Genomic DNA, 15123 nt, shown 5'->3' with positions numbered 1-15123 from the left:
CTTATCGGCGGTTAGGATTGCAAGACGGAGTACACATATCGACATCAGAGTGTTTGCTTAAGGCGTAAGCAAGAGATAAGTCACATTTTGATAAATGTGCAGAGGGTTTCACGGTTGGGCCTCAAAACCGTGAGAGAATTGGAGTAGTATGTGATACTACCGCGAAGCTTGCGTCGAGGCAAAACTAAGTTGTGAAGACGTCATGGCCGTCCGATGGACGGGCAAGAAATAGGCCAAAATATTATCGGTGATAGGTATAAGTGTATTACAAAAGAGGGTTATTTTGGTAACAAACTAGAAAAATTAGGGGTCAAAATTCATAAGCCTATAAATAGAGGGGTAGAGCTATAAGAAAGTTTGAACCAGCCACTTGAGCCTCTTGTTTCATCTATTTGAAAACCTAGTGCTAGAGTTTTAGATGAGAAAGACGAGTGCTTAAACTATGTAATAGATGAGAGGTTTTTAGAGAAAAATCCCTGTAATCCACCTAAAATAGGGCTACCATTTTTTATAATGAACTTTATATCTTTGTATATGCTTGAATTCCCCTCCTTCTAGCCTCTCTATTGTTTCCCTTGCAAGTTTGTAAGTTTTCTTTTTCGGTTGTGATTTTCCTATTGATTTTCGTTTCTACCTTGAAGCTGTGATTTTCAACCTTAGGAAGTTGTTCCTCTTGTTGCTAGATGTATAAATGTTCATATACTCATGTATTTAAGAGGGTCTTGAATCCCCTTACCTCTAAACCATTAACTTGGAGAGTTACTTTTTTTAGTGACTGTCTTTTTGCTTTGTTATACATTCAAGTTTTAAACTTTTGTGCATAAAGACATATAGAATAGTCATGAATAGAGCCTATGGATCATATTCTATCCGTGGAGTCATGTTGCCTTGGTAATTTCTTTCTCATTTTCTCTTTCTAAAGTTTATGCTTTCGTTTTTTAGAGCGTTGGGTGAACAAGAAGTAAGCCATTTATTTCGTAAGAAATTTGTAAGATGTTTATTCACCCCCATCTAGTCGTCTATCTTGGCCCTACAATTGGTATCAAAGTCGGTTTGATCATTTATTGACTTTAAACAGCTTTGTGGTCTATATGTGACATGTAAATAAGTGGAAAGATTCCTTTGTTCGATGGTCAGAATTTTTCGTACTAGAATATACGCATGGTGGCTTATTTTCTCAGTTAAGGAAGTGCAATATGAGAAATAGTTGATTCCAACTATGCAGTCCATGCTGTTCGCATGACTCACATTCAAATAGAGCAGTATAAGGCCAATAACAATACCAGAAATATATTGTTCACAAGTTTGAGTCAGAATGAGTTTGACAGGATACAACACCTTTATACTGCCCGAGAGATCTAGATTACTATGAGCGTCTTTCATGAAGGAACTAATCAGATTAAGCTCAGACATCAAACCACATACAACCAAGAATATCAAATATTTATGCAAGGACTCGGTGAACTCTAGATGCTATGTTTGCTCATTTTGATGAAATTATGAGTAACCTTAGATCCATTGGTATTTTGCCATACTCTGATAATGAGAGGACGATCAAACTTCTCTATGCTCTCGATCGTAGCATACGAGAAGTAAAGATTTTGAGCATTGAAGAGCCATCAGGTTATGACATATTAACTTGTGATGAACTCTTTAGCAAGCTCAAGTTCACTGAGATAGTTATGGCGGCTCGGATATATCTCAAAAACCCTCTGTCTTAGAACATGACGTTCGTTTTTGGATCTAATGGTGGCAATCAAGTTGGAGCTACCTATTCTTGTGCTAACACTTCATCGAGTCGTTTTACTTTGTCTTCCTTGGTTTCTATCACAGAGGAGCATATGGATGCACTAGATGATGAGGACTTTACTCTTATTGTGAACAAGTCCACTTGCTTCTACAACAACAAAAGAGATCAGAGGAGAGGAGGCTCTCGTGCTTATTTTGAGTATGGTGATACCACTCACTTCAAGGCGGATTGCCTTAATCTCAAGAAGAGGGAGTACTACGATTACGACTTCGACAAACACAAGAAGAAGAAAAGGAAGCTCTTCTTCAAGAAAAAACACGACAAAATAACTAAAAGGGTAGCCAAGGTGACTTCTAGGGCATTAATAACGGCTCTCAACGATATCAACATCTCTTCAAGCTCAGAGGAGGAAGAACAACAAGTGAAAAATAAGAAAAAGGCTAAGTACTTCACCACTTTTGCTTCATAGCTGACGACATCGACAATGACCCTAAGCTTGATCCCTCCGAAATACTACCTTACTACGATCAGCTTTTCATCCAAGTTGATACCTTAAATGATGCTCTTATTAGCTAAGATAGATTACTTAAAAAAATTATGCGTGAGTTGAATGATGTTAGGTCTAAGTATAAGTCTATTTCTTTCGAGCTTGAGTTGTTTAGATCTAAGTTCAAGATTGAGGATGAGGATTGTAAGAGTTCCTTATTTATCATGAGTGAGCTTTTTGAGCTTCAAATTATACATGCTCAAGTTGCTAGTCGGTTTGAGACTACTGAGAAAAAGTTCATTGAGAAATAATCTAGACCTACTCTCTGATCTGAGATATTGCAAGAATTAGCCTTTGCTCTTAAAAGATACTGATATACTAGAATTATCCTTTGCCCTCAAAGTCTGCACGCGAGAGGACGACAAAGATGGTAGCAGCTGGGCTGCGCGCGCCTCTAGTCAATGACGATGCGGCCGCCGGCGTGGGCAACGGTACAGACGCACACTAGCGCATTACTAGAGCCTTGAGCCACCATTAGCACGCCTTCAGAGACAGACGTGCTCTGCTGTCTGCCAGAGCCCGACCGATTTCGGACGCCTGGGCCTGGACCAGCTGCTTGTGCCAGGCAGGAAACCAGGGCTCCAACCAAACAGGGTGGGCAGATCCCCGGCAGCTCTTCACCCAAGCAATTTCCATCCAGGGCTGCAACCAAACGAGCCCTGGGTCCGTGGGCTGGGCCCGATCCAAGCCCACGCCTTCGCTTGCCTGGCGCTGCGTGCATGGCAGGCCACGTCTCGCGCGCCCGCGCGCTACTCTCGTACCAGTTGCCAAGACGCACGGCGAGACGTACGCACGGCGAGCAGCCCGCGCGCCGCGGCGCATCCCTCGCCTCGCGCCCGCCATCATCACAGTTCACAAAGCCAAGTGGAGAACCGCAGGCAACCCGAGTCCGCGATCGGCCCTGTCAGTCTGTAGGACGCGGCGTCATGGCGGAGCGGAGGATCGGCGTGGCGATGGACTTCTCGGCGAGCAGCAAGAAGGCGCTGCGGTGGGCGGCCGACAACCTGGTCCGCAAGGGCGACACCCTCGTGCTCCTCCACATCCGGCACCACGGCCGCGACGAGGCGAAGAACGTTCTCTGGTCCCACACCGGATCACGTAAGGAACCACTCGGCTAGCCGGCAACGACAGAATTGAAGCTGCAACTCCATCGCCTTGCGTTCGGTCTGTCTATCCATTCTGGCTTCTGATCTTGATCGATGTCGGTCGTTGGCAGCATTGATCCCGCTGGAGGAGCTCATGGAGCCGGCGGTAAGGCAGCGCTACGACATGCCGGAGGACCTCGAAGTGTTCGACATGCTCAACGGTGTCGCCCGACAGAAGGAGGTGGGCGGTGCTGACCGTGGCCGATCGTTTGATGCCTTGTTAATTATTGTGCGTGCTGTTCTGGTGCTGTTCGAGTTGTGGAGGAGGTGATATTGTTTGTGTTACATGCATGCATGATCGATCAGCTGTGCGTGGTGGTGAAGATGTATTGGGGCGACCCGAGGGAGAAGGTGTGCGACGCGGTGGGGGAGCTCAATCTAGAGTCGCTTGTCATGGGCAGCCGTGGCCTCGGCCAGATCCAAAGGTAAGCACCAGCATTAGCATTAGCAACGTTCCTGAAGAACCTTCAGTTTACCATATCTGCTCGACGTTTCGAGAATCATCAGAAATGTCATTCATCAGACAAACTACGTGCAATCATATATACATTGCGTGCGCCACTCGACTGTTCATAGTATAAAACACGATCAGTACTGCGTACATGCTATTTCTTGCATGATGGAGCTTGCATACATATCACTTCCCGTTCTTGCTTTGCTCAATTTTTACCCTGACCGTGCATTTTGTCCGCCCGTCTGTCTGCAGGATTCTGCTGGGAAGTGTGACGAACTACGTTCTGTCGAATGCATCATGCCCTGTGACGGTCGTCAAGTCAAAGTAGTGCCTGGTCTTCCAGCGAAACGAATCGGCAACCTGGGCAAAACATCTGCTTTCTTACTTCAGTTGTCAGCCGAAATCCCTCCCTGTCTGTATGCTTTCAATTTTCGCCATTGAACTCGAATAAACCCAGGATGCTTCTGTTTGTGGTCTAATTTACCTCTCCTTTCGAAAGAAAATTCTATAAGATCAGTGTATGCTACGTGTCTTTCTTCTTTCTCTCAGTTACATATGCTAACTGTTAGATCAGAAAAAGAGAGCATGAATCAGAATCTTCGATGAAAGGTCTATAGATATGCAATCTATATGGTCTTTCCTGTAGCTGGTTTGCAGACAAGTTTGCTGATAGTGCTTCAAGAGTACTAGACGCAGGACACACTTCACAATACTAAGAGCATGGCCATATAACTACGCTCATGGATAGAGGCGGACGCAGACTAAAATTATAGGAGGAGCTGCTCCTCCAGGCTTGATAGTCGTCCGCCGGATTTGTTCGCTGGTGCCGCTCAGGCTGAACGGGGGCTGGCCGTCTTGGAGCCTTGGGGTGTTGGAGGAAGAGCGCTCAACTGCTCAAGTGCGCCGGCCATGTAGGGGGGCTCGAGCCCCCTGCTACCCTGTTGAATCCGTCCCTGCTCATGGAAGTCCGTAGCTAACTCGGTAATTCAGTAAACAGACACTACGCACACATGGAAACCCAAGTCGGCGCTGTTAAAATAGAATAAGATGCTGTCGAAATTCTGCCAGATTGTGTTGGCATCTGTTAGTGTTTTTCAGACACCATGAACGTTTGTTTAAGGATGTTGCACGCCCATGAAAACTGACACGACACTGTGCTTGAAACAAAATACTACTTTTTTGAGGGGCATGTAAACGAACCAAACTTAACTATTTGAATCAAGGAACTAGCACATGAACCCGATGAATTCAGACTGGACTGGTCAAGTCACATAGCCTTAGTTATTTATTTCACACCGGGAGCTACAGAGTACATACAGGCTCAGAGGGATCCATCCTGTGATGATCAAGTTACAAAAGTAGTGGTTTCGCAAAAAAGTAACAAAACTAGTGTGCAGACAACCAGCGAAGAATCTGTAAACCAAAATATCAATCAGATGTAAAGATGAGACTGCAGGATGACAAGAAAGAGCATGAGCAGCAGGCCGTAGATGACGGCGTGGACGAGCATGGACGCGACGCTGGTCTTCATGTTCATGAAGTCGACCGGCCGCTGCCGGCCGGGCATCTGCAGGACGCTGCCCGGGCACAGAAAGGCGAACAGCGCCGACGCGATGATCGCCGGCGCCCAATCCGTCATCTCTGCTACCCTGCGATGCCGGCACGGCTCTGTTCAGCTGGCAGGAGAGCAAGCAGAGGGAGAAGCTCCGGAAGGAAGTTCAGGCATACATGATGTTGATAGTAATATCACTTTTAAATTTAATTTAATTAAATTTTTATATAAAATAAACAAGAACAGATGTAAAAAATCAATAACAACCATGTTGCGATTAGCCCCAACTAAATTCGACTAGCATCGAGTAGGATTTAGTAAGTCTCAACACGTATCAACTAGTGTATGTCCTCGACAAGATATTCGACTAGCTACTCGACCAGCATATATACTCAACTAGTCACTCGAGTAGGATTTACATACGTATCCGATGGTGACGTGAGATATAGATACCCTTTGGTGTCGATGCTCGATACAGTAGATGATGATGAAGATGAAGTAGTCGATACAGAGACCACATTCATGTCGATCCAGTAGGCAATGACAAAGGCGAAATAGTCGAAGTAGATTGCGATGATATAGAGGAAGCAGATCATGAGCAGTTGCAACAAGCGCTTCCAAAAACCTTATTCTCTCTCTTCCGATGCTAGATCCAAAAGACAACGGGTTTCGGAGATCTGATTTTCCATTCGTCGGTGCATGCCAGCGTAGTGGAATGGAGTAGAGTACATGAGACGGCGTAACAGAGAGAAATTGGTAAAATCCTAATTGCGTGTGGTGTCTCACATCTCTCCTTTGTGCAACAGTTGATAGATATATAGAGAGAGAGTCACGCAGTTGAGATGCACCGCGATCAGAGATGGTTACGTTGCCACGATCGCAGTCTTGACTAACATGATTTCCATATATTTATCTGTTTACCCACGCAGCAAAAAGAAAGATACTGCAAAAAGAAGATCGGACATGCGCAAACAACTGGACCCGATTTCAGCGAACCATTCACGCAGGTGCCATGCACCCGCACCCTCCGCCCTTGCTCTGGCCGTGGCCCTAGCGAGGCGAGCAAGCAAGCGCGCGTGTGTATTCTTATAGTCCTCTCATGCACACATGCTAAGTGTTTGAAAGAGCAAAACACTTTTAAATTGGTCTCCATCCAATTCCATTGGCAAAATGAGACTAAAGAATACACACCTCCCTCACATGGTTGGGTCTTTAAGATTTATTTAGAATTATACAAATATAACGGGCTAAGCCCATATATTCTAACAATTCCTCACCAGATCTTAAAGTCTCATAAAAATTTGTTTTTTTTTCAATACTATTTGATATACCAGTATTTCAGTGGAGACTGTTAAGTTGAACATCCACTAAAACATCAAGCAACCCTCATTCACAACCTGGACAATGGACTAAGCCTTGAATTACAAGTCTTGTACAAAAAGTTTCACTTGAAGTCATAGCTGATACTAGGTTGTTAGTAGGCTATAGGTAGAGCATATAATTCATACTCCATGGTCTCTTCATGAGTTTATTAGAGAACACCTAAGTCTCATATACTACGACAAACAATCCGACTCATATATGTGTTCTTTCAAGAATGACCTGTAGGTTAGTATCTTCGCTAATTAAAGTCAACATAACACATTAAGGCAATAGCCAACATATCATACAGATTTTAAGAGTCTTACTCGAGTGGGTTGTGTGGTACTATCTTTTAGTTAACTAATAGCTTGTTCTTCCCAGATCCTAATTTATGCAATCTCCGATCACATAGGTTGGGTTACCACTACTATATAACTCACATATGTCTCATACACATCTCCTTCGATGCATTATCTATCACATTTCGTGATAGTCTCTTTGTAAATTGATCTACCAGATTTTTAGCTATTTGGACTTTGGATATAATCTAACACTATCACTCCAGAATTTCTTAATTTTCTAACATGTTTCAATATTCTCTTTACATATCATGAGGATTTTTTATTATCCTTAGAACTGTTCACTTTGATAATAATTATTTGATTATCACAGTTTATAATGATAGCCGATATTGGTTTTTCGACCACTGACAAATCCATCAAGAGCTCATGCATCCATTTTACCTCAATAGTGACTATATCTAATGTTGTGAGTTCTGCTTCCATAGTTGACCTCATCAATATGATCTGTTTGCAAGACTTCCATAAAACAACAGTACCGCCAAGAGTGAATACATATCTACTTGTGATCTTTATCTCATCAATATCCAATATCCAATTTGAATCACTGTAACCCTCCAATACTGATGGGTACCAGTATAGTGAAATATAAAATTCATAGTACCTAGCAAATAGTGCACGACTCAATCAAGTGCATTCCAATGATCATCACTCGGGTTAGAAGTAAACTGGCTTAATTTGCTCACAACAAATGAGATGTCAGTCCTTATAACACTAGCTAGGTACATGAGTAATCTGATTATTTGGGAGTATCTCAGTTGATCCCTAGCAATTATTTTATTCTTTTTAAGTATTAAGCTAGGATCATAAGGTGTTGGAGCGATCTTGTTGTCCATATAGCCAAAACGGCTCAAGATCTTTTCCACACAATAGAATTGTGAAAATGTAATTTCATTCTCACCTCTAATCAACTTAATATTTAAGATCACATAAGTCTCTCCCAGATCTTTCATATCAAAATTTCTAGACATATATGATTTGACCTCATTAATCACATCAAAATTTATTCCAAAAAATTAAGATGTCATTAACATACATGTACAAAATAACTCTCTCACCCCCACCATGATGATAATACACACATCTATTAGCTTCATTAATAACAAATCCCGCAGATGTTAATGTTCTATTGGACTTCTCATGTCATTGCTTAGGGGCTTGTTTGAGGCCATACAAAGATTTCAACAACTTACATACCTTATCCTCCTAACTTTCTACTACAAACCCATCAGACTGATCCATATAGATTTTCTCATTCAATTCTTCATTAAGAAAAAGCTATCTTAACATCCATCTGAATGAAAGATAAGACCATATGACGTAGCCAAGGAAAATAATATTCTTATCGTGGTCAATCGAGCGACAGGTAAATAAATATCAAAGACATATTCGCCTTCTTTTTGGGTATAACTCTTGGCCATAAGCCAAGCCTTATACTTTTTGATAGTACCATCAGGCCTAAGCTTATTCTTGAACACCCACTTACAACCTACAGGTTTACAACCATAAGATCAATTTGTGACTTCTCAAGTCCCATTGGCGAGAATGGAATCCATCTCGCTACGAACAACCTCCTCCCAGTAGTCTGTATCTGTAGATGCATAAGCTTCTAAAATCGACTTAGAGTGTTATCCATAAGGTACATAGTGAAATAATCATCAAAGGATTTTATTGTCCTTTGTCTCTTACTCATTCTCGGGGCCTCACTGTCATCCTCCTCCTCAGGAATTAGCTTGAGTGGTTGCTTAGAATACTCGAGTGGTGTGATAGGTTCATGAATTATCTCAGAGGTTTGACTAGAAATGTTATGTATATCCTTCATAGGAAATATGTTCTCAAAGAAGGTGGTATCTCTAGACTCATAATTATATCGACTAGCATGTCAGATACCTCATATTTAACTACTAAAAACTTATACGCAATGTTTCGATGAGCATATCCCAGAAAGACACAATCCATTGTCTTAGATCCCAACTTATGCTTTTTAGTTATTGGTACATTGATTTTCGCCAAACATCCTCAAGTGCGCAAATAAGAAAGTGATGGTTTTCTTACTTTCCATTCTTCATATGAGGTTTTCTCCTTATTCTTAGTAGGACTTTATTTAGAACAAGTCACGAAGTTAATAAGACATCTCTCACTATGTCTTAGATAAACCAGAAGTGTCTAATATAATATTAACTAGGTCAATCAGGGTACAATTCTTTCTTTCGGCTATCGGTTTGATTACGACGAATAAGGAGATATTCTGTCATGAATAATTCTATGTTCCTTACAGAATAAGTCAAAATCACTCGAGAAGTACTCTCCACCATGATCCGACCTAAGTCCTTTAATTTTCCTTTTCAATTGATTTTCAACTTATGCCTTATAGGTCTTGAAGTAGTCTAGAGCCTCATCTTTCGATTTTAACAAATACACATAACAAAGTCTAGATTCATCATCGATGAAAGTCATGAAATATCTTTTTCTACCTTTCATGAACATACCATTCATCTCGTAAAGATCTGAATGTATGAGTTCTAATGTTGCCAAATTTCTCTCCTTACTTGCCTTGTGAGGCTTACGAGGTTGCTTAGATCACACACAACTTTGACACTTAGAACCTTTGACAATAGAAAAATTCAGAATTAAATTCAAGCTGGAAAGCCAAGTCATACGATCAAAGTTTATGCGAAATAACCATGAGTATAAAATACTAGCAACTCTATTAATGTTGTCACAAATATGGTCCACAGATTTATTGCATAAATCAGAAAGAGAAAAGCGGAACAAGCCTCCGTACTCATAGTCTTTACCAATAAAAAGTCCATGTTTCGACATAACCCCTTTATTGGACTCGAGTAACACCTTAAAACTCATCTCTATAGAGAAGGAAACTGCTAATTAGATTCTTGTTTAATGAAGGTACACGCTGCATGTTCCTTAGCTGCATGATATTTCTTGAAGTAAACTTTAGATCTACCGTACCAACACCATGAACATGAGCATAAGATCAATTTCCCATTAAGACGGAAGAATCTCTAGCGATTTGATAAGAAGAGAACATTGAACTGTCAATATACATATGTATATTAGCCCCCGTATCAATCCACTAACTAGTAGAATAATTCACTGAAAAAACAATAGTTAAATTACTATACCCACTAGTTCCATCTCTAGTATTATCAATGGTCACGTTGACAAACTTAATGTTCTTTCCTTGATTAACCTTTCTTCCTTTGCAGTCTTGACAATCTTTGGCCCAATGGCCAATCTCGCCGCACACGAAATAAGGTTTATCATCTTTGTTCATCTTTTTCTTCTTGAAGTTGGTGGTTTGTGTGGCATTGTTATTTTTCCCTTTGTACTTGCCATTAGAGGACTATTGCACCACATTTGTGCTAGACTGTCCATCGCCTCCTTTATTATGCACATCCTTAGCTCAAGCTTTCTTCTCAACATCAAAAGACATGATCAAACTCTCAACAGAGATATCTTATCTCTTGTGTTTTAGAGTAGTGGTAAAATTCCTCCACGAGTGAGGCAATTTGGCAATGATGCCCCTAGCCATAAACTTGTCGGGTAAGGTACACTTTAGGCAATTTGTAGCATGTGCTTGACTATCGATTGATTATCGACTATCTTGTAGTCATGATATTACTCCATTATCAGACTCTAAACAGAGACGATCAGTAAGTGGCTTCCTTGAACTTATTTTCTTCATCAGAGGAAAGAGTTCCTTCAGACCTGCTAGACTTAACCCAGTAGCAGTTCATAGCCATAAGACATAGAGTGGCTTTGACCTACCATCTCTTAAAGTGCACACCGGTAAACTTGTCTGGCCTCAGTGCATCGGCAAAATCAGTCATCGTTAAATCAAAGTGCCTATCATAAGGTTTTTAGATTATCGAAAGTAATAGCACTTTTAGATTTAATTTAATTCCTAATATAATAATACCAAAAATCAATAACAGCTGTGTTTCGATTAGCCCTGACTAAATACGACTAGCCTTGAGTAGGATTTGATAAGTCTCAACACACCTCAACTAGTGCATGTCATCGACAAGATATTCGACTAGGTACTTGACCAGCAGATGTACTAGACTAGGTACTCGAGTAGGATTTACATACGTATCCGATGGCGACGTGATATACGGACATCCTTGTGGTGTCGATCTTGATGCAATAGATGATGATGAAGATGAAGTAGTTGATGCAGAGGCTACTGTGATGTCGATCCAGTAGGCGATGACAAAGACGAAATAGTCGAAATAGATCGCGATGATGTAGAGGAAACAGATCATGAGTAGTCGTGACAAGCGTTTCCCAAAAACTCACCCTCTCTCGATGTAAGATCCCAAGAGCGACGGGTTTCGGAGACCTGCTCTATCATTTGTCGATGCACGTCGGCACAACAGGATGGAGTAGACTACGTGCGATAGTGCATCAAAGAGAAATTGGTAAAACCCTAATTACGTATGGTGTCTCACGTATCTCCTTTGTGCGGCGGCTGACAAATATATATAGAGGGAGAGTCACGCGGTGAAGGCGCACCACGATCGGAGACGGTTATGTCGCTACGATCGGAGTCTTGACCAACATAATTTCCATATATTTATCTGTTTGATCACGCAACAAAAATAAAAAAAACGTACAAAGAAGATTGGACCTGTGCAAATCACTGGAGTCGATTTCGACGGACCATTTACGCAGCTGTCGTGCGCCCACGCCCTCCGCTCTTGCCCCGACCCCGACCCCGACCACGGCCTAGCGAGGCGAGCGAGCGCGTATATTCTTCTAGTCATCTTATCAATACACGCTAAATAGGTGAAGAAAAACACCCTTCTAAATTAATCTCCATCTGCTTCCATTAGCGATGAGAGTGAAGTTCATAAGATACAAGCATACACAGTACATTTACGAATATCACACAAAAAAATCATATTCCCGTCATTTCGCTTTCAGCGAAGCTGTTCGCTCACGAGTTGTTGGCTCCGGATCGCCGTCCTTGCATGACGAGCGTCTTGGTGAAGAGAATCAGATCATACGTGTGCCTCGTTCCGGAGCTTCACATCTGGCGTGTGACCTCGATAAAAGGTGGTGTTGTAGATCCGATTTGAGCGAGAGCATGCTTCTCCTCCTGCTGCTCATGAACTCCCGTACTCTCATCACGTTCTCCGTCAGACGTAAATCTGAAACTTTTTGTTCTGCATTCATGAATAGTACTAGTGATAATTAATGGTAGATTAACAGTCCCGGGATCTTGATTTTGTAATTTGGAGCTCCATCAAGTGGAGATAGGGTCGGTCACCGGCCACGGGGACACGGCGGGTACATGCTTCCACAGCCGACTACCGACCTGGGCACCTCGCCAAACACTGACAACAAGGACATGATGCTACACCTAAACGCGCACATCAGCAGCACTTCCCCAAGACTTCCAAATGAAGACAGCATTTTCTATAGCCTCACCTGGTCCTCAGTTCATAAGAGCACAGAAACTGGACTAGTTCAGTTTAAGTGTTTAACTCCCAGTAAGCTAGCTTATCTCACTTGGAACAGGCAGTACCAACTTAACAAGAGAGCTCACTATCAACACGCTGGCAGCCTGGCACGAACTCGCGCTCTCAAAATTAACACGCCAGGATTTCAAATGGAACGCCGAGCAAGCCAAAACTTTGTTCCCGAGAGCGCGCGCGCCTTTGCAAGAATTCAGAAATCTGCCCGTGTGCGCGTACGCCGAGAGAGGCGTGCGGCGCGCAGCCACCCTGACCGAGGAAGCCCCATGCCCATGGTTTCCTAAGCCACGGCGTGCGGTCTTGCGGACGAGCTGATGAGGAGCTGGTGCTGGGGACGAGTATGCCGCGACAAGTGTAGCTTCCTTTGGAGTTCGGCCCTCCGGCTCCGGCCCCGGACCCGGGTGGAGCTTTTCTTTTTTGCAGGCTGCTGCAGTCGCACGCATCACGGTAACGGCTATCGGCCTGCTAGGAGCATAGGAGTGGGTGAAAACGGTTCGGGATTGGTCGGAATATGGTTTTATTGTATTTAAAATTATATATTTTTTGTTTGAAACGGATTTAAATATGAATAGTTCGGATACGAATATGATTAGGAATAATATTAGAAACGAATACAATAAATTTGGATAAAAATAAATACGATCGGCGAATATTTACCGAAACATAAAAGACTACTTAAATTACATATAAGATCATAAAAAAATAAAGAGTATATTTATACTAGTAAATTACTACGCAATAGTTGAGATAATATAGTTCATACACTTAGTCATTTAGATAAAAATAATACAACTTAGTTCATCATAACTTCACAAGTTCGCACGTTATATTTGATACAAGTTCATATAGACACACAATATTTAAACTTAGTACATATATTTAAACTTAATTCATCATAAACTCACAAAACTAATAAAAGATAAAATATAACATATGCACAAATGTAAGGAAATGTCTTCTTCAAACAAGCTTGCCGCAGTATGAATAATACCCCAATGTCATCGTCGGGTAGGATGGAAACCGATAGACAACCACGTCTATGTCTTTGATCTGCGTCTCGTATGCTGACTAACCATTGAGATAGAAGCATCCTATTTAAAAAAGTAAACATGTTGTCCTTCTAACGGGCAACATATTTAAAAATAAAAATATTTCGTTCTCTTGCTATTAAAATTTAAAACACTATCAAAATTATTATTAAAAATTCTGAATAATTTTGGTGATGTAGAGGATATTATGATTTAACCTAAAATTTTTTCAGATAAAATAAATGATATGTAGAAAAAAAGACAAATTTTATTGTATGACTGTATAATAAAATTTATCTTTTTTTCTCATTGTATAGATCATATTTGGAGTTGAATTTTTTTTAGCTAGATTATAGTATCTTCTACAATATATATATATATATTTTAAAAAAGATTATTTTAATAATGTTTCGAATTTTTTAGCATTAGAATGTTGTTTTAGTCTTGGATTTCGGATAATATCCGAATTTAGGTAGTCTAAATATTCGATGCTGATATCGATTTCGTCGAAAACTGCTATACCAATTTTGAAATAATATTGGATGCCAATTCTAAACCGAAAATATCTAATACTTGTTCCAAAAAACTATCCGTCTCCCATTCAAATCCGAATCAGTTAGAAACTACGCTAGCCGTTTTCACACGTTGAGTCTGGGACCCTGGAACGTTCTCTGTTGCGCATGCCTGTAGGCTGTAAGGGGAAAAGAATGCTACTGGTAGTACAGTTGACATTGGGGTCCTAAACGTTGGAGCTCACATGGAGTGACAGACTGACATCTCACTGCGCTGAATTTTTATGACCCTTTTATTCTGAGAACTTCCGACGTGGTGTCCCGTTGAGAGTAGTGTTTTGGTGTTTATCGGCCTGTGACTGACAAGGTACGATGATGAGTGGGGCTAAATGGCAAAGGGGGTAAAGGTCAAATTGACGTACTTTTGACCGACAGCATATAACATCTCACTTTTAAAATTCGTTTACTGTTTAACTCACTTATAAGTAGATTACATATAACATATCTGGTACATAGCTTTATGTAAAAGAGTTTATATAAAGATGTATGTTTGAACCATAAAAACTTATAAATTGATCCTAATCTTTTTAAACTATCAATATGATACTAAATTTATCATACTAAAGGATCGAAAATAGAAAAACCAATAGACGAGTATTACACAGCATTGGAAGATTCTTTCCCGACTGATGGAACAGAGTTAAGGGGGCTGTGTAACTCGGGCTACAATATCTAACTGTATTTACTGTTCATGCTCACAGAACATACTGTTCACGCTCCCAGAACATACTGTTCACCTGTGACTTTGTTCAGTTCAGAGGATTGCTTCTGACTTAAGTCATCGGTGAACAATACTTTATGATTTTGCTTCGTCGTGAACCGTTACATTGGAAATGAAAGATCAAGGTGCAGC

The 15123-nt window shown here is 41.2% G+C and overlaps 2 protein-coding genes across 2 annotated transcripts; one reads left to right on the top strand and one right to left on the bottom strand.

The window, feature by feature from the left end:
* The first annotated feature begins 3223 nt into the window (after nucleotides 1-3223).
* LOC133890447 (universal stress protein PHOS32-like) lies at nucleotides 3224-4224 on the top strand. The gene is made up of 4 exons (XM_062330825.1): nucleotides 3224-3395; nucleotides 3514-3623; nucleotides 3749-3867; nucleotides 4149-4224. The coding sequence occupies exons 1-4, from the start codon at nucleotides 3224-3226 to the stop codon at nucleotides 4222-4224; spliced, it is 477 nt and encodes a 158-aa protein (XP_062186809.1).
* Nucleotides 4225-5328: 1104 nt separating this feature from the next.
* Nucleotides 5329-5535, bottom strand: LOC133890441 (uncharacterized). Its single transcript, XM_062330812.1, has one exon. The coding sequence runs from the start codon at nucleotides 5533-5535 to the stop codon at nucleotides 5329-5331; it is 207 nt and encodes a 68-aa protein (XP_062186796.1).
* Nucleotides 5536-15123: the final 9588 nt, after the last annotated feature.

The sequence above is a fragment of the Phragmites australis genome, chromosome 1, assembly GCF_958298935.1.
Source record: "Phragmites australis chromosome 1, lpPhrAust1.1, whole genome shotgun sequence".
Taxonomy (NCBI): Eukaryota; Viridiplantae; Streptophyta; class Magnoliopsida; order Poales; family Poaceae; genus Phragmites; species Phragmites australis.
This window is presented reverse-complemented; position numbering and strand designations above follow the sequence as displayed.